At 45.5% G+C, this 27,766-nt stretch overlaps 1 protein-coding gene across 1 annotated transcript in view; it reads left to right on the plus strand.

Annotated features, from left to right (window-relative positions):
- AR (androgen receptor) overlaps positions 1–27,766 on the plus strand; it is a 1,020,941-nt gene that overhangs the window by 626,132 nt on the left and 367,043 nt on the right. The window contains exon 3 of the mRNA XM_040406185.1: positions 11,591–11,707. Within this exon, the coding sequence (XP_040262119.1) occupies positions 11,591–11,707 (117 nt within the window). The remainder of the gene's footprint in view (positions 1–11,590; positions 11,708–27,766) is intronic.

Genomic DNA, 27,766 nt, shown 5'->3' on the forward strand with positions numbered 1-27,766 from the left:
TCCAAGCGGCATGTTCTCCCGTACTCGAACTAGGCAATGCCCGGCTAACCACCGCGGCCTTTCTTACGTACATTCAGGTTAGTTGACAGGTTCAGGGGTCGGTCCTCGCTGGATCACAGGACATTCCTTCCGCATGGGCACGGCAGCAGCGGCGTCCATGCATAAGGTGCCAGTACATGTCATCAAACATTTGGGTCGTCGCTGTTCCACGTGTTCCATGCGTAATATCCCGGATCCTTATACGAAATATCATTGGCTTTCGAGTTTTGGTCTGTAGTTTCTGTTATCTAGTTTTCAAACTCCTATGCATGGTTCTTTTGGCCCCTTTAGGCTACCCTTCGATAAGCAGTTCCGGCATAACTCTGCTGCTTCTAGGTTGGGGGGGTGGAGTATAGGCTTAGGTAGGGTACCCTCTCAGCATGAGCCGATCCGAGCACAAGTGGTAGGCAATTAAGAGTGCCGTATTTGTGTGAGGGGAGGCGGGGCGTTCACTATTTAAACCTGGCCCTCCTCCCCCCACTTGTCGGTTCGAACGATTTCAACCCACCCAGGAGCCCTCCCTTCTTTCAGGTCTCATCATTGGGGTAGCCCCCTTTAGGCTACCCTTCGATAAGCAGTTCCGGCATAACTCTGCTGCTTCTAGGTTGGGGGGGTGGAGTATAGGCTTAGGTAGGGTACCCTCTCAGCATGAGCCGATCCGAGCACAACTGCATTTATAGCTACCCACATATATTGTAAGCTCTTGTGAGCAAGGCCTTCACTCCTAGTGTTTCAATTGTGTATTAGCCTGTTATCCTGTGTTGTCTGTTTTTATTGGTACATGTACCCCTGTAATTGTAAAGCATTGTGGAGCATGGTGGCTATATCAGTCAGAGAGGGTTAGTTCCACATTACCGTTACTTAAATGGATGCATTTTGTAGTAAAAATGAAGACCTTTTTAACTTGTCAGTAGTCTCGGGAAATTACCATGGCAACAACAATCAATCGCATACAATACAATAAAACAAGGAAAAGTCACATAGGAAATAGGTTATCATTGGAGATTGTTAAAAGGGCACAAACCTATAAACTTGATTTGTTGTCTTAGATATGAAATATTTAAAAGGTCAAAAATGTTTTTTTTTTCTAGAAATAGATTCAGCATGCCCAGTGCAGTAATCTTAGTTCAGATTCTAAAGTGGGATTTGGATGAATGTTGTACTGCGTAAATATTGACCTGGCCAACTTTAATAGAACCTTAACTATTAGGCCAAGCACTGGGGGAGCTATATCTCAAAGCTGGCAATCTGCATGAAATCAGATCGCAGGGTCTAATGTTTGGCAGAAATCATATGCTCTTGCTAGTTTATTTGTATGCACTGAGGACTGGTAATGTATGAATAGTGAGCTGTCAATGACTCCTAATCAGAGTAATTACCTGTTAGAATTTCACTCAAGTACTCTATTGGCTTGGAAGCTTAGAGCTGTTTGTAAGTGACCAAAATGCTGCAATTCCCTGTACTGCCTTGATCAGCACTTCAGAGTTAACACCTTTCAATAAAGCTTTTTAAGCTTTGTGTGACTAATGTAGTTGCAGAGAGTACAAGCTTCATAATTTTTTTTGCTTTTGATTAAAGTTGTATTAATTTGAGTTTATGATTTCTATGAATGTTCATATTTTTTGTTATGTGTTGTCTACCCAAATAATTCCACTTTTCAGGGATGAAATATAAATATGTGTAAAGATACAGAAATAATAAATGCCCCAATACGTGGCTTTGTGTACATGAGCATGTGAGTTGTACAGCTTCATAAAACATCACCCATAGGCTACCTTGGTGCCTTACAATACCTTGGTTTGCCTACATTTTCATACAGGGCATATGAAATTTTCACTATGGTGTCACATAGTGTTTTCGCAGTGTTTCTTGTGGCAAAAAAAATCTGTGTAGCCATATGCTGTAAGTGAAGGGGAATTAGAAAATGAAAGGGGTTGTCTTGGTTCAGAGCTGAACCCAGACATAAGCTCCCCTTCATGCTCTGATGCTCGCCCTTGCCCTGCGCAAGGGCTGTTTATTTAACCCCGGTGATATACGCGCCTTTTTTTTCAGTATGCTAGTCGGAGGTTTCCGCCTATCAGTGATCCCAATGACGTCACCAGCACTAATGGGCGGTCTTTAGCGCTGCCCTAGCCTATAAAACAGCCTAGGATAATTCTAAAGACCACACGTTTTTGCCGGTGACGTCACCAGGCTCACTGCTGTTCGGAAGCCTCCGCCTGTCATGCCCATGAGAAGCCCGGGAAGTCACCGGTAGTAAAGAAAAAGCCCTTGCCCAGGGCAAGGGGGAGCATTTGTGCAAGAAATGCTCCAATGCTCCACTGATACTAGTTAAATGTGTGAAGAGGGGGACATCCTCTGTGCCTCGAGGAAAGAAGGTTTGTACACAAACATAGAAGAGGATTCTTTACGGTAAAAGCAGGGAGACTATGGAACTCCCTGCCTGAGGAGGTGGTGATGGTGAGTTAACTAAAAGAGTCCAAGAGGGACCTGGATGTATTTCTGGAGTGTAATAATATTACAGGCTATAGCTAGTAGAGAGGGGTTGCTAATCCAGGGAGTTATTCTGATTACCTGATTGGAGTCGGGAAGGAATTTTTTTCCCCTTAAGTGAGAAAAATTGGCTTCTACCTCACAGGGTTTTTTTTTTGGCCTTCCTCTGGATCAACTTGCAGGATACCAGGCCTAACTGGATGGACAAATGTCTTTTTTCGGCCTTATATACTATGTTACCATGTTGTTTGACCATGTTTACCATTTTTGGCCTTTTTTAGCCTGCTGTGGGCACAGTGTTTTTTTCCAGGCATTTTTTTTCCTATACTGAAGTCTATCACCTGAAATACATGTCAAAAAAGATGAACAAAAAGTGACTAAGGCTACTTTCACACTTGCGTTCGGGGTTCTGCTTGTGAGCTCCGTTTGAAGGCTCTCACAAGCGGCCCCGAATGGATCCGTACAGCCCCAATGCATTCTGAGTGGATGCGGATCCGCTCAGAATGCATCAGTTTGGCACCGTTTGGCCTCCGTTCCGCTCAGCAGGCGGACACCCGAACGGCAGCTTGCAGCGTTTTTGTGTCTGCCTGGCCGTGCGGAGCCAAACGGATCCGTCCAGACTTACAATGCAAGTCAATGGGGACGGATCCGTTTGACGTTGACACAATATGGTGCAATTTCAAACGCATCCGTCCCCCATTGACGTTCAATGTAAAGTCAGGAGTCCCCTATTAATATACCATCAGATCGGAGTTTTCTCCAATCCGATGGTATATTTTAACTTGAAGCGTCCCCATCACCATGGGAACGCCTCTATGTTAGAATATACCATCGGATTTGAGTTAGATCGTGAAACTCAGATCCGACAGTATATTCTAACACAGAGGCGTTCCCATGGTGATGGGGACGCTTCTAGTTAGAATATACTGAGAACTGTGTACATGACTGCCCCCTGCTGCCTGGCAGGTGCTGCCAGGCAGCAGGGGGCGAACCCCCCCTCCCCCCCTGTATTTAACTCATTGGTGGCCAGTGCGGCCCCCCCTCCCTCTATATTCATTGGTGGCCAGTGCTGCCCCCCCTCCCTCCCTCCCCAGTATTAAATGTGACTAGTGCGGCCCCCCTCCCTCCATATTCATTGGTGGCCAGTGCGGATTCCCAGTATTAAATGTGACCAGTGCGGCCTCCCCTCCCCCCCCCCTAATTAAAATCACCCCCCCATCATTGGTGGCAGCGGAGAGTTCCGATCGGAGTCCCAGTTTAATCGCTGGGGCTCCGATCGGTTACCATGGCAGCCAAGACGCTATTGCAGTCTTGGCTGCCATGGTTACTTAGCAATAAATAGAAGCATTATACTTACCTGCGAGCTGCGATGTCTGTGACCGGCCGGGAGCTCCTCCTACTGGTAAGTGAAAGGTCTGCGCGGCGCATTGCTTATAGCACAGACCTGTCACTTACCAGTAGGAGGAGCGCCCGGCCGGTCACAGACATCGCAGCTCGCACTGGTCACATTTAATACTGGGACTCCGCACTGCCACCAATGAATATAGAGGGAGGGGGGCCGCACTGGTCACATTTAATACTGGGGAGGGAGGGGGGGCCGCTCTGGCCACCAGTGAATATAGAGGGAGGGGGGCCGCACTGGTCACATTTAATACTGGGGAGGGAGGGAGGGGGGGCCGCACTGGCCACCAATGAATATAGAGGGAGTGGGGCCGCACTGGTCACATTTAATACAGGGGAGGGAGGGGGTCTGCCCCCTCCTGCCTGGCAGCACCTGATCTCTTACAGGGGGCTATGATTCGCGCAATAATTGTGCGGATCACAGACCCCTGTAAGAGATCGGGTGCTGCCAGGCAGCAGGGGGCAGTCATGTACACAGTTCTGTTAGTATATTCTAACTTGAAGCGTCCCCATCACCATGGGAACGCCTCTGTGTTAGAATATACTGTCGGATCTGAGTTTTCACGAAGTGAAAAATCAGATCTGTAAAAACCAGTTATGCAGACGGATTCGTTCTGAACGGATGCAAGCGTTTGCATTATAGGAGCGGATCCGTCTGTGCAGACACCAGTGTGTCCAAACGCAAGTGTGAAAGTAGCCTGAAAATGTTTGTAATAATTCATAATCTTCATGGCATTGTTTATAAGCCCCCCCAAAACACCACAGCACCAATTGGAGGCACCTGAGGCATAGTAGCATAGTTTTTAAGGCTGTAAAAACACATGCATCTATACAGTTCACCCTGTTATCCTGCAAAATTGATATAAGAGGAAGGCAAAAAAACTTCTATGAGATAATGTAAAAGCCATTTTAGGGAAAAAAAAGCCCCCCCCCAATTTTAAGTGCTTTTGATTACGTTGGTTTTACAAAAACACACGACAAAAATGTATGTTTAAAAAAAAAACTGCCCAAAAAATATTTTTTTACAAGCCTAACAAAGGCATCCTAATGAGGGCTTGTTCACACGTTGCCGTATTGCAGCCCGCATACGGCTTGTCCGCATTACACTGGACACCGCACTTGAATGGGTCCGCAAAACCGGAGATGCGGTGCGGAACGGAACCATGGAACTACGGAGTGCTTTTGTGGGTTCCGTTCCTCCACACTGCAAAAAGATAGAACTTGCTCTATCTTTTTGTGGAACGGACGGATCATGGACCCCATTCAAGTGAATGGGGTCGCGATTCGCATGCGGCAGCCCCACGGAGGGGCAACGGTAGTGTGAACAAGCTCTGAGAAGGAAACCCAATGGTATATAGCAGTGATAGCTAACCTCCGCCACTCCAGCTGTGGTGAAACTACGACTCCAGCAGGCTCCATTCATTTCCATGGAGTTATAAGAACAGCCAAGCAAGGAGGCATCTTGGCAGTCGTAGTTTTAACACAGCTGGAGTTCCGGATGTTAGCCATCACAGGGATATAGGAAGTAAGGCATTAGGACCAATTCATATAACATTATTTTTTTATCAGTATTTCATTGTTTGTAAGCTGTAGTTGGTCCATAACCATAAAGAGTTACAAATCTTTTTAATATCCCTTTAGTTTGTGTAGTTTTTATACCTGGATACATGTGACAGCCCACAGATAATATATTATATCTTACTTTGGCCTCATGCACACGACAGTATTTTTTCACGGTCCACAAAACGGGGTTCCGTTGGTCTGTGATCCTTGACCGTTTTTCGTCCGTGGGTCTTCCTTGATTTTTGGAGGATCCACGGACATGTTTTGGTGTCTGCCTGGCCGTGCAGAGCCAAACGGATCCATCCTGAATTACAATGCAAGTCAATGGGGACGGATCCGTTTGACGTTGACACAATATGGTGCAATTTCAAACGGGTACGTCCCCCATTGACTTTCAATGTAAAGTCAGGAGTTAATATACCATAGGATCGGAGTTTTCTCCAATCCGATGGTATATTTTAACTTCAAGCGTCCCCATCACCATGGGAACGCCTCTATGTTAGAATATACTGTCGGATATGAGTTAGATCGTAAAACTCATATCCGACAGTATATTCTAACATAGAGGCGTTCCCATAGTGATGGGGACGCTTCTAGTTAGAATATACTACGAACTGTGTACATGACTGCCCCCTGCTGCCTGGCAGCACCCGATCTCTTACAGGGGGCTGTGATCAGCACAATTAACCCCTCAGGTGCTGCACCTGAAGGGGTTAATTGTGCGTATCATAGCCCCCTGTAAGAGATCAGGGGCCGCCAGGCAGCAGGGGGCAGACCCCCCTCCCTCCCCAGTTTTAATTTCATTGGTGGCCAGTGTGGCCCCCCCCCGGACCTCCTCCCTCCCTTTATTGTATTATCATTGGTGGCCAGTGTGCGGCCCCCCCGCCCCCCCCTCCCTCTATTGTATTATCATTGGTGGCCAGTAGGGGTGGGCGGTATAGGCGATATGCAATATAAATTTGGGCCACGATATGGATTTTCGCCATATCGCCTATATCGCCGGACCGCAATATGATTGCGCTCTCTGCGCGAACTATTTTCTCCTGAGCCGGCACAGTGGAGACTGGAGAAGGAGGGAGTTCCTCCCTCACCACTGTGCGCGGCTGCCGCTGAACACCAATGAGGACAGAGTAGGAGGAGGAGGGGAGGGACTGTGGCCACTGCGCCACCAATGAATGTGCCGGCCATATCCCACAGGGTCCCCCTCCTCCCCCCCATCATTGGTGGCAGTGGGCAGTTCCGATAAGAGTCCCAGCAGTGTAGTGCTGGGGCTCCGATCGGTTACCATGGCAGCCAGGAGTCACGCTACTGAAGTCCTGGCTGCGATTGTATTTTAGTGAGCAGCATTATACTCATGTGCGCCGTGGCCGCCGGGCGCTCCTTCTTCTGTCTGTGCGGCTCATTGCTAATGCTTATAGAATTAGCAATGCGCCGCACAGACCTATGAGAAGAAGGAGCGACCGGCGGCCACGGCGCACGTGAGTATAATGCTGCTCACTAACATACAATCGCAGCCAGGACTTCAGTAGAGTCCTGGCTGCCATGGTAACCGATCGGAGCTCCAGCATTACACTGCTGGGACTCTGATCGGACCTGCCGACTGCCCCAGAGGCTGGGGGGGGCAGATCAGAGGCTGGGGGAGCAGATCAGAGGCTGGGGGGGGGGCAGATCAGAGGCTGGGGGGGGGGCAGATCAGAGGCTGGGGGGGCAGATCAGAGGCTGGGGGGGCAGATCAGAGGCTGGGGGGGCAGATCAGAGGCTGGGGGGGCACATGAGAGGCTGGCTGCCATGGTCAGCTCCCTGCTGTGGTGTGCACAAAGCACAGGGCAGCAGGGAGAGTGTAAAGTCCTATTCATCCTAATAGAGCTCTATTAGGGTGAATATGACAAGTGTTCTAGCCCTTAAGGAGGCTAATAGTTATTAAATAAAAAGTAAAAAAAAAAAAAGTTTAAACACCCCCCCAATATAGAAAACAATATATTGCAATATATATCGCATATCGCACATGCTTAAAATTATATCGCAATTTAGATTTTAGGCCATATCGCCCACCCCTAGTGGCCAGTGTGCGGACCCCCTCCGGCCCCCCCTCCCTCTATTGTAATATTATTGGTGGCCAGTGTGCTCCCCCCCCCGGCCCCCCTCTATTGTATTAATATCATTGGTGGCCAGTGTGCGGCCTCCCCTCTCCCCCCCCTCGATCATTGGTGGCAGCGGAGATTCCAATCGGAGTCCCAGTTTAATTGCTCTGGGGCTCCGATCGGTAACCATGGCAACCAGGACGCTACTGCAGGCCTGGTTGCCATGGTTACTTAGCAATATTACAATATTAGAAGCATCATACTTACCTGCTGCGCTGTCTGTGTCCGGCCGGGAGCTCCTCCTACCTGTAAGTGACAGTTCTGTGCGGCGCATTGCTTAATGATCTGTCACTTACCAGTAGGAGGAGCTCCCGGCCGGACACAGACAGCTCAGCAGGTAAGTATGATGCTTCTAATATTGTAATATTGCTAAGTAACCATGGCAACCAGGCCTGCAGTAGCGTCCTGGTTGCCATGGTTACCGATCGGAGCCCCAGAGCGATTAAACTGGGACTCCAATTGGAATCTCCGCTGCCACCAATTATCGGGGGGGGGGGGGAGAGGGGAGGCCGCACACTGTGCCACCAATGATATTAATACAATAGAGGGGGGGCGGGGGGAGGCCGCACACTGGCCACCAATGATATTAATACAATAGAGGGGGGGCCGGGGGGGGGGGGGTCGCACGCTGGCCACCAATGATATTACAATATAGGGGGGGAGGCTGCACACTGGCCACCAATGATATTACAATAAAGGGAGGGAGGGGGGCCGACGGAGGCCGCACACTGGCCACCAATGATATTACAATAGAGGGAGGGGGGCCGGGGGGGCCGCACTGGCCACCAATGAAATTAAAACTGGGGAGGGAGGGGGGTCTGCCCCCTGCTGCCTGGCAGCCCCTGATCTCTTATAGGATTCTATGATATGCACAATTAACCCCTCAGGTGCAGCACCCCCTGTAAGAGATCGGGTGCTGCCAGGCAGCAGGGGGCAGTCATGTACACAGTTCATAGTATATTCTAACTAGAAGCGTCCCCATCACTATGGGAACGCCTCTGTGTTAGAATATACTGTCGGACATGAGTTTTCACGAAGGCTGGGGGGGAGCAGATCAGAGGCTGGGGGGGAGCAGATCAGAGGCTGGGGGGGAGCAGATCACAGGCTGGGGGGGCACATGAAAGGTTTTCACGAAGTGAAAACTCATCTCTGAAAAAGCTTTTATGCAGACGGATCTTCGGATCCGTCTGTATGAAAGTAACCTATGGCCACTGATCACGGACACGGATGCCAATCTTGTGTGCATCCGTGTTCTTTCATGGACCCATTGACTTGAATGGGTCCGTGAACCGTTGTCCGTCAAAAAAATAGGACAGGTCATATTTTTTTGACGGACAGGAAACACGGATCACGGATGCAGCTGCAAAACGGTGCATTTTCCGATTTTTCCACGGACCCATTGAAAGTCAATGGGTCCGCGAAAAAAAAACGGCACAACGGCCACGGATGCACACAACGGTCGTGTGCATGAGACCTTTATTTGAGCTCCAGAAGGCCACAGTATTGTCACCCCGACATACGTTTTGCCCAGAGCTTCTTCCAGCTCTCGGTGAAACGTACGTCGGGGTGACGATACTGTAGTAAGTTATAGTGATCCCACACAGAATAGATGAAATGTTGCAAAAAGGTCTTTGATACACTGTAAAATATAATAGCAGGTAACAATTGATTATGTCGATCACTATCTCATGTCAGTGTACTTGTGAGATTTGGTAAAATTACAAAACATTATACTCAATTTTTAAATGTGTGATTGTAGCCAAATATGAAAAGATAAGGGGAGATTTATCAAAACTGTTGCAAGGGAAAACGGGCTTAGATTCCATATTTCATTTTCCAAAGGAGTTGGACTCTGATTGGTTGCTATGGGCAACTAAACCAGATTTCCTTTACACCATTTTTGATACATTTCCCCCATAAACTTTGTCATGAACAGGGTCTAATGCAACCCTCATAAGGTTATTATCATAGAGGTATGTCAGCATTTTTAGTCTGTGAAAGTACTGATGCAGAGACTCAGACCAGTTGCCAGACTGAAACTGCCAAAATGCTTGGTCATGCTCCTGTCCCTGATTTTTCTGGATCTCTTCAGAGGCTTGGTTAGCTGTGTACAAGTTAGAACTGTCACTATGAGGGTACATTTACACATAGCTGGAGTTAGTACGTGACAAAACTGTGTTGTTTTTTTCTTTTTTTTGGTTATTCAGTTTTAGATGAAAAATGTTAAAACTTTTTAAAGTGTTTTGTAAACAATAGTTAACTCAAAACAAAAAGAAAGAAATGCATTGGTTAAATGGCCACTATATTCTATAGAGAGCAGATGATGAAGTTATAGGACACTGTACCTTGAATGCCATGTGTGCATTAGTCATTGAACTGTTTTATATTACATAACTCAGACTGTTCTCTCCATAGTACTCTATTTCTTTGTAACCTTAATTTGGAATTCAACCGATCCTATAGTGTGAATTTCACTATGACAGCATCATATTCTCAGTTACATTCATTTAGTTTCTTTTGTCCCAGAAATACTATAGGGGGGTTTATCACAAGGGGAATATTTTAAATTAGTTTAGCAAAAGTCTGTTGTAGTTCGCACAAAATTCACGCAAAACGGACAAGAATAGGACATGCCTCATAATTTTTGCAGTGCCACGGAACGGAGCAACGGATGCGGACAGCACACAGATTGCTGCCCGCATCTTTTGCAGACCAATTGAAATGAATGGTTCCTAATACAGACCCTATACGGAATCAAAATACGGCCCAAATACGGAATGCAAAAAATGTTCATGTGCATGAGCCCTAAGGGTACATGCACACGAACGTTCTTTGTTTCCGTGTCTGTTCCGTTTTTAGTTTTTTTTTGCGGATAGGATGTGGACCCATTCATATCAATAGGCCCACAAAAAATGCGGGCAGCACACCATGTGCTGTCCGCATCAGTATGTCAGTTCCGTAGCCCCCCCCCCCAAAAAAAATTGAACATGACCTATTCTTGTCCGTTTTAGGCATTGTTACAATGGATCCGCAAAAAAAAAGGATGGCATACGGATGTCATCCGTTTTTTTTTGTGTATCCGCAATTTGCAGACTGCAAAAGACATACGGTCGTTTGCATGTAGCCTAATGTATATGGCCTCCTTAGCAGTTCTGCATTAAAATGTTACTTTTCTTTCTATGTCACCCCTTTTCTAAGATTATGACAATTTTTTCAACTTTTTAAAAAGTCACAGTTGATAAATCTTGCCTAAATCAGCTCAACAGACTAACCAAATCCATTTGCCCATTCACTTTTCAAAACTGGATTGGTGTAAAAATGCACAAATAATCCCAAAAAGTTGCAAAACCCTATTTTATGACTCTTTAAAGGGAACCTGTCACTTCCAAAAACCATCCCAAGCCGCCAGCAGTACCTGAAAGTAGCCAGCAGCGTGTTTCCGATGATAATTTTCTTCCTGAAGGACGATGCGGCTAAAGCTCAGAAAACATTATTTTATCCCCTGCCGGCGCGCTTATCCACACATGCTTGAAGTCAAGGGGGCAGCGGCCTCCTTGCTTCAAGTCAAGATAACCGCTGCCTCCTTGACTTCAAGCATGACTAGAGAAGCACACCGGCAGGGGATAAAAGAACGTTTTCTGAGCTTTAGCCGCATCCTCCTTCAGGAAGAAATTTATCGTCAGAAACACGCCGCTGGATACTGTCAGGTATTGCTGGCGGCTTGGGATGGTTTTTTGAGGTGACAGGTTCCCTTTAAATCCAATTTACTGGAATAGAGGGAATTGATAAATCTCCAAATTAGTTTTCTATTTTGTTTGTTAAAAAAATAAAAATAAGCAGTTTTTATTTTTTTACATATCATAAACCATATTCATAGCGTAGCATATTCATCAACATGAACTTTATTAGTTGTCTGACTTTTGTCATCATCATGTCTTCTTTTCCGCATTTAGGAAAGCAGAAGTATCTTTGTGCTAGCCGTAATGACTGCACAATCGACAAATTCCGGAGGAAAAACTGTCCATCATGTCGCTTGCGGAAATGTTATGAGGCTGGCATGACATTAGGAGGTAAGTCAGCTCTGTTGTTGTGTGTGCAGATTCTTTAAATGTCATTCTTTGCAGTCATTCATTTTGGGTAATGGTGTAATGTACACCCTTTGGCACTTAGGTTCTTGCTGACCTCTATCATGACTCCTTTATACTAAATACTGTAGTTCAGTAAAACACATCATCATTGGTTACATTATTGAATGTTTTATTTTCCATATTATTTGTTGTGTTAGCCATATTTCTCATTTATCATTTCCTAAAACTCCTACTTCATGGCTTAGATCTTATTATCCAGTGTGATTTATTTTTTTACTGGTACAGGCATTTGGTAAACACAGTCTGAAATGATTGCTGCTGCCCCTATAACATTACAGTCATTAACCAAATAAATGTCAGTAGGCACTCGTGTCACCAGCACAACTGGAAAGCTTAGAGAATCCATGTCATGTACACTCTGAGGAACTTTTTTGCCTACAACAAATCTCATGAACACATCAGTAAGGCTTTAAAAGATTTTATGCATATTTATTAGAAATTAGCAAATTTTTCAAAAATTGATTCGAATGCTTCACCAAATCTTCCAAGATCATTTGCTTTGTTCAGAATTTATTTGTTACAAAGCACGTTAAATCAGCTATGCCCCGGCCTGCAGGGACAATGTATGTCGGTGTACGTGCAGTGGCAAGGTTTGGGGTGGCCCCAACGCTACGCTGCGTCCCCCAGACACCGTTGAGGTGTCACCACGTGTTGCTGCTCTCCGGAAGGGGAAATAAGCCACTCATGACCCAGAGACATCAGAAGTGTCTTACCTGGCCTAAGGGGAAAAAGGACTGGACTGTAGCTCAGTGGTCCAAAGTCCTGTTTTCAGATGAAAATAAATTAGCAATATTGTGCAGTGGCTGGGTTTGGGGGGGGGCCCCAATACTATGTTGAGTCCCCCGGACACCGTTGAAGTGTCACTACGTGTTGCTGCTCTCTAGAAGGGAGGATAAGGTGTGGTGCACCCCAAATGGGAAATAAGTCCAGAGAGTCTGGGTCTGCAGTAAACCAGTGTGCTTCTTTACTGGAGGAATTTAGGTGCAAAACAATACAGGCGAGGCATAGGGCTGGCTTCTCCAGTCTCCTCCCTGGCATAAGAAGGGTTTGATGCTGAGGAAAGGACTGAGCTAGCTGTCCCTCCCTTTCCTAAGGCTGGTACCCTGGTGAAAGGCTGGTGATCCAGGGTCTGTGACAGCGTAACTCCGTCTACATAGTAACATAGTATATACAGTTGCAAGTAAAAGTATGTGAACCCTTTGGAATGATATGGATTTCTGCACAAATTGGTCATAAAATGTGATCTGATCTTCATCTAAGTCACAACAATAGACAATCACAGTCTGCTTAAACTAATAACACACAAAAAATTAAATGTTACCATGTTTTTATTGAACACACCATGTAAACATTCACAGTGCAGGTGGAAAAACCCTTGAATTTAATAACTGGTTGAACCTCCTTTGGCAGCAATAACTTAAACCAAACGTTTCCTGTAGTTTCAGATCAGACATGCACAACGGTCAGGACTAATTCTTGACCATTCCTCTTTACAGAACTGTTTCAGTTTAGCAATATTCTTGGGATGTCTGGTGTGAATCGCTTTCTTGAGGACATGCCACAGCATCTCAATCGGGTTGAGGTCAAGACTCTGACTGGGCCACTCCAGAAGGTGTATTTTCTTCTGTTTAAGCCATTCTGTTGTTGATTTACTTCTATGCTTTGGGTCGTTGTCCTGTTGCAACATCCATCTTCTGTTGAGCTTCAGCTGGTGGACAGATGGCCTTAAGTTCTCCTGCAAAATGTCTTCATAAACTTGGGAATTCATTTTTCCTTCGATGATAGCAATACATCCAGGCCCTGACGCAGCAAAACAGCCCCAAACCATGATGCCCCCACCACCATACTTCACAGTTGGGATGAGGTTTTGATGTTGGTGTGCTGTGCCTCTTTTTCTCCACACATAGTGTTGTGTGTTTCTTCCAAACAACTCATCTTTGGTTTCATCTGTCCACAGAATATTTTGCCAGTACTGCAGTGGCTTCCTCTGTGGTATCCTCCCATGAAATCCATTCTTGTTTAGTGTTTTACGTATCGTAGATTCGCTAACAGGGATGTTAGCATATACCAGAGACTTTTGTAAGTCTTTAGCTGACACTCATTGAGCAGTCTGCGCTGTGCTCTTTCAGTCATCTTTACACGAAGGCCACTCCTAGGGAGAGTAGCAGCAGTGCTGAACTTTCTCTTTTTATAGACAATTTGTCTTACCATGGACTGATGAACAGCAAGGCTTTTGGAGATACTTTTATAACCCTTTCCAGCTTTATGCAAGTCAACAATTCTTAATCGTAGGTCTTCTGAGAGCTCTTTTGTGCGAGGCATCATTCACATCAGGCAATGCTTCTTGTGAAAAGCAAACCCAGAACTTGTGTATGTTTTTTTATAAGGCAGGGCAGCTGTAACCAACACCTCCAATCTCATCTCATTGATTGGACTCCAGTTGGCTGACACCTCACTCCAATTAGCTCTTGGAGATGTCATTAGTCTAGGGGTTCACATACTGTTTCCACCTGCACTGTGAATGTTTACATGGTGTGTTCAATAAAAACATGGTAACATTAAATTCTTTGTGTGTTATTAGCTTCAGCAGAACGTTATTGTCTATTGTTGTGACTTAGATGAAGATCAGATCACATTTTATGACCAATTTGTGCAAAAATCCATATCATTCCAAAGGGTTCACATACTTTTTATTGCAACTGTAAAGCCGAAAAAAGACATTTGTCCATCCAGTTCGGCCTGTTATCCTGCAAGTTGATCCAGAGGAAGGCAAAAAAAAACTGTGAGGTAGGAGCCAATTTTCCCCACATTAGGGGAATAAAAAATTCCTTCCCGACTCCAATCAGGCAATCAGAATAACTCCCTGGATCAACAACCCATCTCTAGTAGCTATAGCCTGTAATATTACACTCCACAAATACATCCAGGCCCCTCTTGAACTCTTTTAGTTAACTCACCATCACCACCTCCTCAGGCAGAGAGCTCCATAGTCTCACTGTTCTTACTGTAAAGAATCCTCTTCTATGTTAGTGTACAAACCTTCTTTCCTCCAGACGCAGAGGATGTCCCCTCGTCACAGTCACAGTCCTGGGGATAAATAGATGATGAGAGAGATCTCTGTACTGACCCCTGATATATTTATACATAGTTATTAGATCTCTTCTCAGTTGTCTTTTTTATAAAGTGAATAACCCTAATTTTGATAATCTTTCAGGGTACTGTAGTACACCCATTCCAGTTATTACTTTAGTTCTGCTATGTCTGCCTTATTCACAGGAGCCCAGATCTGTACACAGTACTCAATGTGTGGTCTGACTAGTGATTTGTAAAGTGGCAGGACTATGTTCTCATCACGGGCATCTATGCCCCTTTTGGATGCAACCCATTATCTTATTGGCCTTAGCAGCAGCTGCCTGACACTGGTTTCTACAGCTTAGTTTTCAGTTCACAAAATTTCCTAGGTCCTTTTCTATGTCTGTGTTACCCAGTGTTTTACTATTTATTATGCATTGGTGACTTGCATTATTCCTTCCCTTGTGCATAACCTTACATTTGTCAGTGTTAAACCTCATCTGCCAATTCTCTGCCCAAGCCTCCAATCTATCCAGATCCATCTGCAGCCGTATACTGTCCTCTTCCGTGTTAATTAATTACTTTACACAGTTTAGTGTCATCTGCAAAAATTAATATTTTTACTGTGCAAGCCTTCTACAAGATCATTAATAAATATATTGAAGAGAATGAGGCCCAATACTGACCCCTGTGGTACCCCACTAGTGATAGTGACCCAATCTGAGTGTGTACCGTTAATAACCACCCTCTGTTTTCTATCACTGAGCCAGTTACTTACCCACATACAGACGTTTTCTCCCAGTCCAAGCATTCTCATTTTATATACTAACCTTTTATGTGGTACAGTGGCAAATGCTTTAAAGAAGTCCAGATATACGACATCCATTGATCCGCCGTAGTCAAGCCTAGAACTTTCCTCCTCATAGAAACTGATTCAATTGGTTTGACATGACCGATCCTTCATGAAGCCATGCTGATATGGCATTATTTGCTTATTTTCATTAAGGTACTCCAAGATAGCATCTCTTAGAAAACCTTCAAACAGTTTACCCATGACAGATGTTAAACTTACCGGCCTATAGTTTCCGGGCTCTGTGTTTGGAGCCTTTTTGAATATTGGCACCACATTTGCTATGCACCAATCCTGTGGAACACTCTTTGTCATTATAGAGTCCTTAAATATCAAATAATAGTCTGGCTATGACATTACTTAATTCTCTTAGGATACAGGAGTGTATGCCATCTTGTCCCGGCGATTTGTCTATTTAATCTTTATAAGACACCGCTGTACTTCTTCCTGGGTCAAACAGGGCACTTTTTATTGAGAATTTACTTTTACATTCTGCATTTCATCTGACAGTTAATTTTTTTTCAGTGAATACAGTGGAGAAAAAAATATTTAATAGCTTGGCTTTCTCCTCATCGCTCTCTGCAACTCCCCCCTCATTGCTCTGTAAAGGGCCGACCCCTTCAGATTTAAACTTTTTACCATTTATATAATTGAAGAACATTTTAGGGTTAGTTTTACTCTCTTTCACAATTAATCTCTTGGTCTCTAGTTTGGTGCTTTTATTGGTCTTTTACATATTCAATTTTTTTCCTTATAGTTTTTCAATGCTTCCTCGCTACCCTCCTGTTCTAGTGATTTAAATGTTTTCTTTTTGTCATTTATGGCTTTCTTTACAATTCTATTTATCCACATAGTCTTTTTTTCTTGTTGCTTAACCTTTTATTCCCATAAGGTATTCACCTCTCACAATTAGGTTTTAGGATGCTTTTAAAAATATCCCATTTTGTGGCTGTATTTTTATATTTGAGGACTTTGTCCCAGTTAGTTAGACCTATGGCATCTCTTAGTTGGCTAATATTTTTTTAAGTTTAGTATTTTTGTTTCTCTCTGATGAAACACTCTTTTGAATGACAATTCAAACCTGCACATCTGTTGTTCTGTCAGGTCTTTTGGTTAATACTAAATCCAGTGTGGCTGTCCCTCTTTTCGGGTCCCGAACCAGTTGGGAAAGGTAATTGTCTTTGGTTATTGCCAAGAACCTGTTTCCTTTATGAGATGTACAGGTTTCAGTTTCCTAGTCTATATATGGGTAGTTGAAGTCCCCCATAATAGCAACCTCATTATGATTTGCCGCCTCGTCTATTTTGTTTACAGATAGATTTTCTGTGGACTCTGGTATATAAGATGGCTTATAATAAACTCCTATTAGTATTTTTTATTGTTTTTGGCTCCATGTACTTCTATCCACAGTGACTCCACATATTCATGTCCCTCACTTATATCGTCCCGGAGTGTGAGCTGATGCAACAAACACCCGAGTGTAGAAATCCTGGATAATCCACGCCTGATTCATTTTTACAAAGGTTAGTCTCTCAACATTTTGTGTTAAAAGGCGAGTTCTCTTTGGAGTAACTATGCCCCCACCACACTAAACACACACTCTGATGCCACAGTACTGGCTGGGCAAGAAAGCTTGTCCAGGGCAAACTCGGCCAGTTGCAGCCACAATTTAAGTTTGGTTGGCCAGTAGTCCAGGGGATGTTGGATCTGGGGTTACAGGGTGCAGTCCAGGTATGCCAGCACCTGCTGGTTCAGGTTCTGCTCCCTGTCTTGCTGCTGGCTGGTTTCTTTAGTAGGCTGGTAAAGAAAGATGATAATCAAAGACTTGAGACTCAAGTTACTGCAGACGGAACTGGTGCTGCTTCTGCCCCGCCTCCAGCAGTCATGGCAGTGGAGAGTGAGCGCAGAGGGCCGCCCTGGTCAGACCTTCATGAGAATATGCGAAAGCGCACATAGACAGTGACCAACTCACTACATAAGATGTCTTTACAGTAGTCGAGTTTATCCGCCCTCTCAGCAGGTGTAAAAAGTGGCCCCTATTTTGGCCCGGTAGTGAGGGTCTAACACGGTGGAGAGCCATTAGTCATTTTCCCGAATGGTGAAAATGCATCTGTCACTGCGCAAGCAACTCAATATGCATTTGGCCATTTGTGCAGGGAACTCGGAGGGATTCCCTGCCTCCATCTCCACTGCATACTGCCACGGTATGTCAGGGTCATCTGTGTAATCTTCCTTACCCCCCACCTACAGTGGAGGCTGAGGACAAGATTGAGGAGGAGGAGGATACAGAGGAGGACATTGGTGCTGGAATCACAGTTTGAGAACGTGGAGGCGGCATTGCTGTCATCTGGCCAAATTGCTGGTGTGGCTGGGCAGGAACCACATTTACCCAATGGGCCGCAAAGGACAGATATTGTTCTTGATCATAATTATAGCTTCACATGTCATTGCTGCTGTGAACTATACCAGACACTGACATGCTCAAGGACTGGCCCAACTTTTGCTCAACATATGTGCACAGGGCTGGTACAGCTTTTTTGGAGAAGTAATGACAGCTTTGTATAAGTTCTCTGAAAGGTGCAAAGTCCACCACATGGAAAGGGAGGGACTGTAGTACCATTAACTTGGCCAGGAGCATGTTCAACTTCTGCACCGTTGGATGAGTGCACGCATACTGTTGTCATTTGAAAATCTCCTCAATGATTGATTGCTGGTGAAATGAATGACAAGAAGGAGGAGCAGCATCATGACCGGTAGACGATGGGAAGGAAACACAGTTCACTTCTGCTGAGGTGGTGGAGCCTTAACTGCTAGAAAAGGATTCGGGCTGCAAGGAGACTCCTCAGGCTGTACCACAACATTAGCACCACAGTTTTCCCAGGCCACTTTATGTTGACGCTCTATGTGTTGATGCAGGGCCGTGGTGCCAACATTGGCACTCTGGCTATGCTTCACCTTCTTCCCACAGGTTCTACGTACGGACTTGTTGACGTCCTCCGACAACACACCCGGAGTAGGGAATTTTCCCCCCATCATTCCGTGCTGACTGCCTGCCGCTGCCTCTATGAAGCCATGCCCCACTAGTTATTTCCAGATAGGTAGGCTGCTGAGTAGCAGACGGTCTTCCCCGGGCAAGTTTGTTTGGCACCAGATATCACACTGCTTCCAGCTTGCTGGCTCAAGGCCATGCTTACACCCTGCTGGCTAAGCTGCACACTGCAACCTTGTTGCTGGCTGAGCCACACGCTACCACCCTCACCCCCTGATGGTGATGATGAAGCCCCCTCTTTACCTGGCTCCCATGTGAAATCAGCTACATCATTATCCACTAATGTCTGTATGTCACTAATGTCTCCCTCATCAGTTTTTAATGGCCGCGTCGCTGACCGCTCGCAACACCTGCTCCCATGTGACTCATCGTCGCTACTTGCCTGTCTACAGGAGAAAGCAGCAGATCTCTCCTCCAAATCTGGGCAGCAGCTTCTGACTGTCCTCAATAAACTTGTCCTCGTTGAAAAGCAAAGCAGAGTCGGCAGCATACAATACTTTCCAAGCAGAAGGAGAAAAAAAAGAAAGAGGCAGGTTAAGGAGAGGTGGGGGCATAGAGCTTGTTCCTGGGCTATGCCAACTAAGTGTGGTAATGGGTGGTGCAGCAGCTAGGCTGGTGATGAAGGCAATTAGCAACCAGTTGAGGAGGTCAGGTAAATGTGGGCTGAGCTCCTCAGTCAGGGCTCCCAGTCTGTGGAAGAAACAGGCTGTGCCAAGGCCTATGGGAGCCGGGACTGTCTAACCCTGGGTAGGCAATAGTAATTGAGATACCACCGCACACTCAGAGTTATCATGCAAATAAAATTATTTTATTGTGACATATCATCCAATGAATACATAGGACATAACGGAAGAATGCCTATATTGTGACTCCGAGTCTTGACGTTTTGGTCACTTCGGACCTTGGTCACATAAGCCACTAGTGAGAGAAGGAATGAACATGAATTCATTAATCAGAGGTAAAGGGCTATGATATACAAAAAAGTAGTTGGATGACTGATTATAGCAATGACTGATGTGTAAAAGAGAAAGATTGGTAAATATAGGTAGGAACCTATATGAATGTACTGATGAGTGGCTGTTGGAGACAGGGTTGTAGGTGTGTAACCAGAGCTGTAAAAGTGGAAGAGACTGAGGTATATGTTATATTAGTAATGTAAAAGTATGTTATAATAATGATGAGGTAAACATTGTGTTGTGTTTTGAGGAGCTGGGTGGTAGACCAAGATCCCGATAGAGAGGGAGAACTACTGTGTAGTCAGTGGCCAGACGGCCGAGGATTTATATTTATGATTTATGTTTGGTCTGCTGTTAAAGTGACAATAGCTGGTCATGGCCAGTTTGCACCCAAGTCTGCAGTGTTGTAGTGGCTTCTTCCTTGAGAGCTAAATTACCCTAAGATGTCACAGTGGCTAAAGAGAGAAAGGTGCTCAGAGGGTAAATAAGTCAAGATGTGAGGACCCATTATAAAGGGGTGTAGTCTGCTCACCTGTCTCAGTTGTGCTATCCAGAGTACAACACCAGTGTGAGCGGGGAGAAGAACAATTATGGTTGGTGCAGGCAGAACTATCAGGAACCCTTGGGGAAGGAGCCAAACCACCAGTAGGGTGAAATATACCATTGGAAGAGCGATTACGATATTTGATGCTGCACGTGCTTCTGCAGCACAGCCTGATAGCACTTCCCAGCAGCTCATCCTCTGGCGTCCTACTCCAGTTACACTGAGTTGATAAAGGGGTAATATGTACCCCGAAATGCATTGTCTAGAACCAAAAAGAAAACTTGATTTATTTTGATATCTACGTCTGGTTGTGTACTGCACCTCCCACTATCAACGATCAGCCAGTTTCCAGTTTAACTAAGTGTGGTATCAGAGAAACCCACCGACTCCTGGCTAGGGGTGTCTGATGTCAGTTGAGTTGATGTTGAAGACTGAGTCAACCATTCAAGGACAGCTGGTTTGCTGGTCAAAACATGACCACTGGATGATACTGGCAGCTCTGGCCTCTTGGTGCAACTGCTGCTACCATCCCCTTCTGCTGATACTTCTAGCTCTATAAGCACTTTTGCCACTGCCCGTTCCCTTGGAAGGCCCTGGCACCTTTCTGTCAGACATACTGTACTGTAACAGTAAGTATAAAATAGCAGTAGTATTAGACCTCTTTTTCACCCCAATTAGAGATTCAAGGCATTATAGAATGATGTATCTATAAAACAACTAGCAGAAGGAACCGGCTTCGCACGGGTATATTTCATCTATGTCATTTAATGTTTCTGTGTGTCGTTAAAAGATACTGACAATATCCCCCATAACAGTGAACTCCACAGACCTCCACCCCTTAACACTGACCCCCCCCCCCACAGTGCCCCGCCTCCTTAAAATGTGACCTCCACAGTAGTCCGCCCCTTCACAATGATCTACCCCTTAACAGTGACCTCCACTGCCCTCTAAACTTTGACTTCCACAGTAGCCTACCCGCTTTAATGGTAACCTTCACAGCACCCTGTCCCCTTAACAGTGACCTCCAAAGCGCTGCCACAATGCCTTAACAGTGACCTCCACAGTGCCCTACCCCCTTTAACAGTAACCTCCACAGCTCCCGCCCATTTTTTTGTGACCTCCACAGTATTGCATCTCCTTAACACTGATTTCCACAATAATCCGCCCCCTTAACAGTGACTTCCACAGCGCTCCATTCCCTTAAACCTTAAATGGCTTCTGTCACCAGAATTTACCCTCTTAAACTGGCTGACATTAGCGATCTAACTCTTCTATTGTTTTATTTATTGATGCCCCCCTTACTGCACAATTCTTACTTTTGCAATATGCAAGTTAGCCTTTCGAAGCGTCTCTTCTCCCACCTTATTCCACACCCTGCTGTCCTTGATTGACAGGCCAGCGTTCGTCTTCTCCTGCCAGCCCTGTGTGCGGGGTAAATGGCACGGTGCAGGCGCTGGCCTGTCAATCAAGGACGGCAGGGCGTGGAATGAAGTGGGAGACCTGAGAGGCAAATTTGCATATTAAAGTGATAACAAAAGTAAGAATTGTGCAGTAAGGGGGGCATTAATAAACATAACAATAGCAGAGTTAGATTCTGCTGACATTAGCACATCGCTAATGTCAGTCAGTTTAAGAGGGTTCATTTTATTGACAGAAACCCTTTAAAATGCAACGCCGCCTTAACAGTGACCTCTACAGCATCCTGCCCCTTAACACTGACCCCCATAGCGGATCATCCCCTTAACAGTATCATCCACAGCACCCTGTATCATCCCAGACATCTGATGTACCTGTGTGCCAAATTTGGTGGAGATCAGTCCAGTCATTTGGCTGTGCATATTGAACAGAAATTCATTTTTTGATATATATATATATGTATATATATTGTAACGGGATTAGCTTACGGAACCGCCGTCTCCTGGGATAGACGGGCGCTATAGGCACATAAAACACAGTCCAGTCCAAGCAAGTATGGTGCAACTGGCCTCAGCCAGTTTTATTGACTTTTGCAGAAAAATAAATATTAAACAAAACAGTTCAAAACAAATGAAATACCTGGCCGTCTGGCCACTACGTCTAAACAGGCAGTAGTCCCTAACTACATGAAACTGAGCCTTGTGCCCAGCTCCATCAACCAAACACACTGTTGTTTTTCACTCACCTAGCAGGGTTCTTCCCAGGAGCAGAGAGATCAGCTAGTGAGCTGTTTTCCCTTTTATAGCACACTCAGGTTCCAAGGTGATTAGCCACAGTTACCCTGAATACCTGGAGTGGCTAATTGGAGCAGGGACCCACCCAACTCTCCCTGCTCCAAGCAGCCAGGCCCTTCTAACCAGGTTTTTTTTTTAACAAAACCCTTGCAAAGAGAAAACCTAGTTTTCTTTGCTGTCAATTACCTGGCTGCTTTTTAGAACGTATAGGACAGGAACCTAGGTGAAATGTAGACTCCTTCTACCACTTTTCCCCTAGTCCTGTCACATATCCTCCCCCCCTGTTTCGACCTTGGGGTAGGAACACTCTGTGCCCTTAAACAGTACATCCTGGACAGGGCATCAGTGTTTCCAAGCTGACGCCCGGGCCTATGTTCAACTGTAAAACTATAATCTTGAAGAGACATGAACCGTCGGGTCACTCGCCAGTTTTTCTCACGGTTTTGGCACATCCATTTAAGGGGGGCATGGTCAGTTACCAATTTGAATGTTCTCCCTACCAAATAATACCTGAGAGCTTCTACAGCCCACTTAATTGCCAAACACTCCTTTTCTACAATGGAGTATTTCTTTTCATGTTCATTTAACTTTTTACTCAGGTACACTACTGGATGCTCTTCCCCAGCCCTTACTTGCGACAACACAGCCCCTATACCAAAATCCGAGGCATCTGTTTGCACAATGAACTCCTTTTTAAAATCTGGTGTGACTAACACAGGGTGGACACATAGAGCCTGCTTCAGGTTCTGAAAAGCCTTGTCCCGCCTCCATGGTCCATTTGACCATGGTTGAATCCTTCCCTTTTGTAAGATCTGTTAAAGGGCTCGCAATGCTGGCAAAATTTTCAATAAAACGCCTATAATAACCAGTTAAACCTAGGAATGCTCTGACTTGTTTTTTGTTCAAAGGCCTTGGCCAGCTCTGGATGGCTTCCACTTTGTTTATTTGAGGTTTTATAACTCCTCGCCCATAAGTGTACCCCAAGTACTTTGCCTCTTCTTGCCCAATGGCACATTTTTTCGGATTCGCTGTCAAACCCGCTTCCCTAATAGAATTCAGGACGGCTTCTACCCTGGGTAGATGACTTTCCCAATCCATGCTATGGATTATCACATCGTCTAAATAGGCAACTGCGTATCTACGATGTGGTCTTAAAATTTTGTCCATCATCCTCTGGAATGTGGCCGGGGCCCCATGCAAACCAAAGGGAAGGACTACATACTGAAAATGGCCATCAGGGACACTAAAAGCTGTTTTTTCTTTGGCCCCCTCAGTCAAAGGTACTTGCCAGTAACCTTTTGTAAGATCTAATGTGGTAAAGAACCTAGCATTACCAAGCCTATCAATCAGCTCATCCACTCGAGGCATTGGGTAAGCATCAAACTTTGAGACAGTGTACAGTTTCCTGAAGTCATTACAGAAACGTATGGTGCCATCAGGTTTGGGAACCAAGACTATAGGACTAGACCAGTCACTATGGGACTCCTCTATAACCCCTAGCTTTACGTCTAGCCTCAGGTATTCTATAAGGCTTTTGGTTGACTCTGACCCCTGGTTCGGTTACAGTATCATGTTTAATTATATCTGTTCGACCAGGTAGCTCAGAAAAGACATCTTTATTTTTCTGTACAAACACCTTTGCCTCTTGGGTTTGAGATCCCGACAAAGTGTCTGCAATTTTTACCTTTGGTATCTCAAGGCTACATCCCTTTTTACCACTGTTGTAAGCTGCTAACACCTCTCGGTCCTTCCAGGGTTTGATTAGGTTCACATGATAAATTTGGTAGGGCTTACGTCTACCTGGTTGGTGAACCCGGTAATTCACCTCTCCGACCTTCTCAACTATTTCATAAGGTCCTTGCCATTTGGCCAAAAATTTAGTTTCTACTGTGGGGACAAGGATTAATACCCTATCCCCAGGGTTGAAGTTTCTTACTTTAGCCGACCTGTTGTAAACCCGGGACTGACTCTCCTGGGCCTGCAGCAAGTGTTCTTTTACAATGGGCATTACTTTTTCAATCTTTTCCTGCATTTGGGACAAGTGTTCAATCACACTTTTGTAGGGTGTAGCCTCACTCTCCCAGGTCTCTTTGGCAATATCCAAAAGACCCTGAGGGTGCCGACCATACACTAGCTCGAAGGGAGAAAATCCGGTAGATGCTTGAGGCACCTCCCGTACAGAAAACATAAGATATGGTAAAGACAATCCCAGTTTTTCCCATCCTGTGCCACCACTTTTCTGAGCATCTCTTTTAAGGTTTTGTTGAACCTTTCGACTAGTCCATCCGTTTGGGGGTGATAAACTGAGGTACGCAAGTGAGTTATTTTCAACAGTTTACACAACTCTTTCGTAACCTTTGACATAAAGGGCGTCCCCTGGTCAGTGAGTACTTCTTTAGGTATGCCCACTCTAGTAAACATCTGGAACAACTCCTTGGCTATCACTTTTGCAGAGGTTTTCCTTAGAGGTATTGCTTCAGGATAGCGGGTAGCATAATCAAGGACAACCAAAATGTATCGGTGACCTCTGGCAGACTTAACAAGAGGTCCCACCAAATCCATTGCAATCCTCTCAAAGGGAGTTTCAATAATCGGGAGTGGCACTAACGGACTCCTAAAGGTCGCTACCGGGTTGTGTAATTGACACTCTGGGCATGAATCGCAGTATTCTTTTATCTCTTTGTGTACCCCGGACCAATAAAACCTCTGAAAAATCCGGTCTTTGATTTTTTCATAAGCCAAGTGCCCTCCTAGCACATGTGAATGGGCTAGATCCATCACCTTTTGGCGATGAGATTTTGGGACCACAAGTTGCTCCACAACTTGTCCATTTTGCTCATCAACTCTATATAAGAGTTCATTCTCTATAGGAAAATATTTTCTCTACCCCAGTTTATTGAGGCACCCCATTGACTACTTTCACACTTTGCCATGCGTGGGCTAACGTAGGGTCCCTGAGTTGAGCTGTCCCAAAGTTATCATTGGAGAGTGGCAAGTCAGGGAGACCAATTTCCAGGACATCATCAGTATCACCTGCAAGTACTGCTAAGGGAAAACTCTCGGTTTCACTCTGGGTCACCCCTACTGTTTGTACATTTTCAGGTTCAGCCAGGGGGAATGGGATCTACAGCAGACCCACTTAAACACTTATCAAGCATATTCCACATTTGCCAAAACAAAGGAAAATCACACCTCACAATGACAGTATGCAACAGACTGTTTACAACCCCCACTTCATGGGTTACTTTCCCGCACAGGGTTTCAAAAGAGACTATAGCAGTGGGGTACTCCTTTGTATCCCCATGTATGCAGATGACCCCCATCTGTCTCTTTTGCAGCTTCCTATTGTCCACCAGGCTGCCATGCACAAGAGTCACTAGACTACCAGAGTCCAACAGAGCTTGAACTGAGTGTCCTTCAATCACCAAGCTGCAAGTTTGTCGCTCCATATATGGGGTCGGCAAGGCAGAGTACGCAGGTACTGCAAACAATGACCTCCTCCGCCCATTGTCACACTCCATAGGCTCATCAGCCAAAGGACAGTTGGCAGCCACGTGGCCCAGTCCTTGACATCGCCAGCAAACAATGTTTTTGACCGCCCAAGGCTGTCTAGGGCTAACTGGCTTAAGAGGTCTGGCTAATAGGTCAGTCTCAGTTCCTACTTTACGGCCCTCCCTTGCCCCCTTTAGATTAGAAACAGTCCTACCGCGATCAGTAGACTTCTGGCTCCCTGGGGCCGGCCAAGTAGGAGAGAGGTCTTGGAGATACTCCTCAGTGTTCAGATACCGCTCCACTAGGGCGACGAGCTGATCCACATCCCTGGGGTCCGCTTGTCCCACACAGCACTGTATCCGAACTGGTAGAGCACGAACAAACCGGTCCAGGACCACTCTTTCCACCACCTGAGTGGTTGTATATACCTCTGGCTGTAGCCATTTTTTAGCCAGGTGAAAAAGATCATACATTTGCGACCTCGCTGGTTTATCCAATTGGAAATCCAGTTGTGTACTCGCTGGGCTCTGACCGCAGATGTTACACCTAAGCGAGCGAGAATTTCTGCTTTCAGTTTTGGGTACTGTCTGGCATCCTGCTCACTCAAATCATAGTAGGCTTTCTGTGGCTCCCCACTCAGAAATGGAGCAAGGGTGTCTACCCACTGTTCGGCTGGGAGTTTCTCTCTTTCAGCGGCTCTTTCAAAAATGGTGAGGTTTGTCTCCACATCATCCCCTGCTACCATTTTTTGAAGGGAAGCTTGCACTCTCCTCCCCACAGAGATGGATTCCTCCCGGACATGGGGCCTTTCAGCCAGCACCGCTATCTGCTCCACCAGACTTTTATTAAGCGATTGCTGTTCTCTGAAACCAGCTTGTGTAGTCTCCATGAACAACCGATTGGTTTCCTGCTGGTTAGCATTCGCCTTTTGGAGCTGTATGTTAGCCTGGACCAGCTGTTTCAGCACTTCCTCCATATCTGCACTGTTTGTTTTTTTCAGAACAGCAGACTTAACCCAGGACATAAAACTTGCTGGATTTTTGTGCCAGCGCAGCCTCCACCATATGTAACGGGATTAGCTCACGGAACCGCCGTCGCCTGGGATAGACGGGCGCTATAAGCACATAAAACACAGTCCAGTCCAAGCAAGTATGGTGCAACTGGCCTCAGCCAGTTTTATTGACTTTTGCAGAAAAATAAATATTAAACAAAACAGTTCAAAACAAATGAAATACCTGGCCATCTGGCCACTACGTCTAAACAGGCAGTAGTCCCTAACTACATGAAACTGAGCCTTGTGCCCAGCTCCATCAACCAAATACACTGTTTTTCACTCACCCAGCAGGGTTCTTCCCAGGAGCAGAGAGATCAGCTAGTGAGCTGTTTGCCCTTTTATAGCACACTCAGGTTCCAAGGTGATTAGCCACAGTTACCCTGAATACCTGGAGTGGCTAATTGGAGCAGGGACCCACCCAACTCTCCCTGCTCCAAGCAGCCAGGCCCTTCTAACCAGGTTTTTTAACAAAACCCTTGCAAAGAGAAAACCTAGTTTTCTTTGCTGTCAATTCCCTGGCTGCTTTTTAGAACGTATAGGACAGGAACCTAGGTGAAATGTAGACTCCTTCTACCACTTTTCCCCTAGTCCTGTCACAATATATATATATATATATATATATATCGTTGTTCTCCAAAAAAGAGGCTGCACTCCAATGTAAAAGGTGAAATGACCCGCTTTATTCCCCTCTGCAACGTTTCAACTGCTCATTGCAGTCTTTATCAAGCATACAAACTGGTGCCAAAAATCCACA

This window comes from Bufo bufo, chromosome 8 (assembly GCF_905171765.1).
Source record: "Bufo bufo chromosome 8, aBufBuf1.1, whole genome shotgun sequence".
Classification (NCBI taxonomy): Eukaryota; Metazoa; Chordata; class Amphibia; order Anura; family Bufonidae; genus Bufo; species Bufo bufo.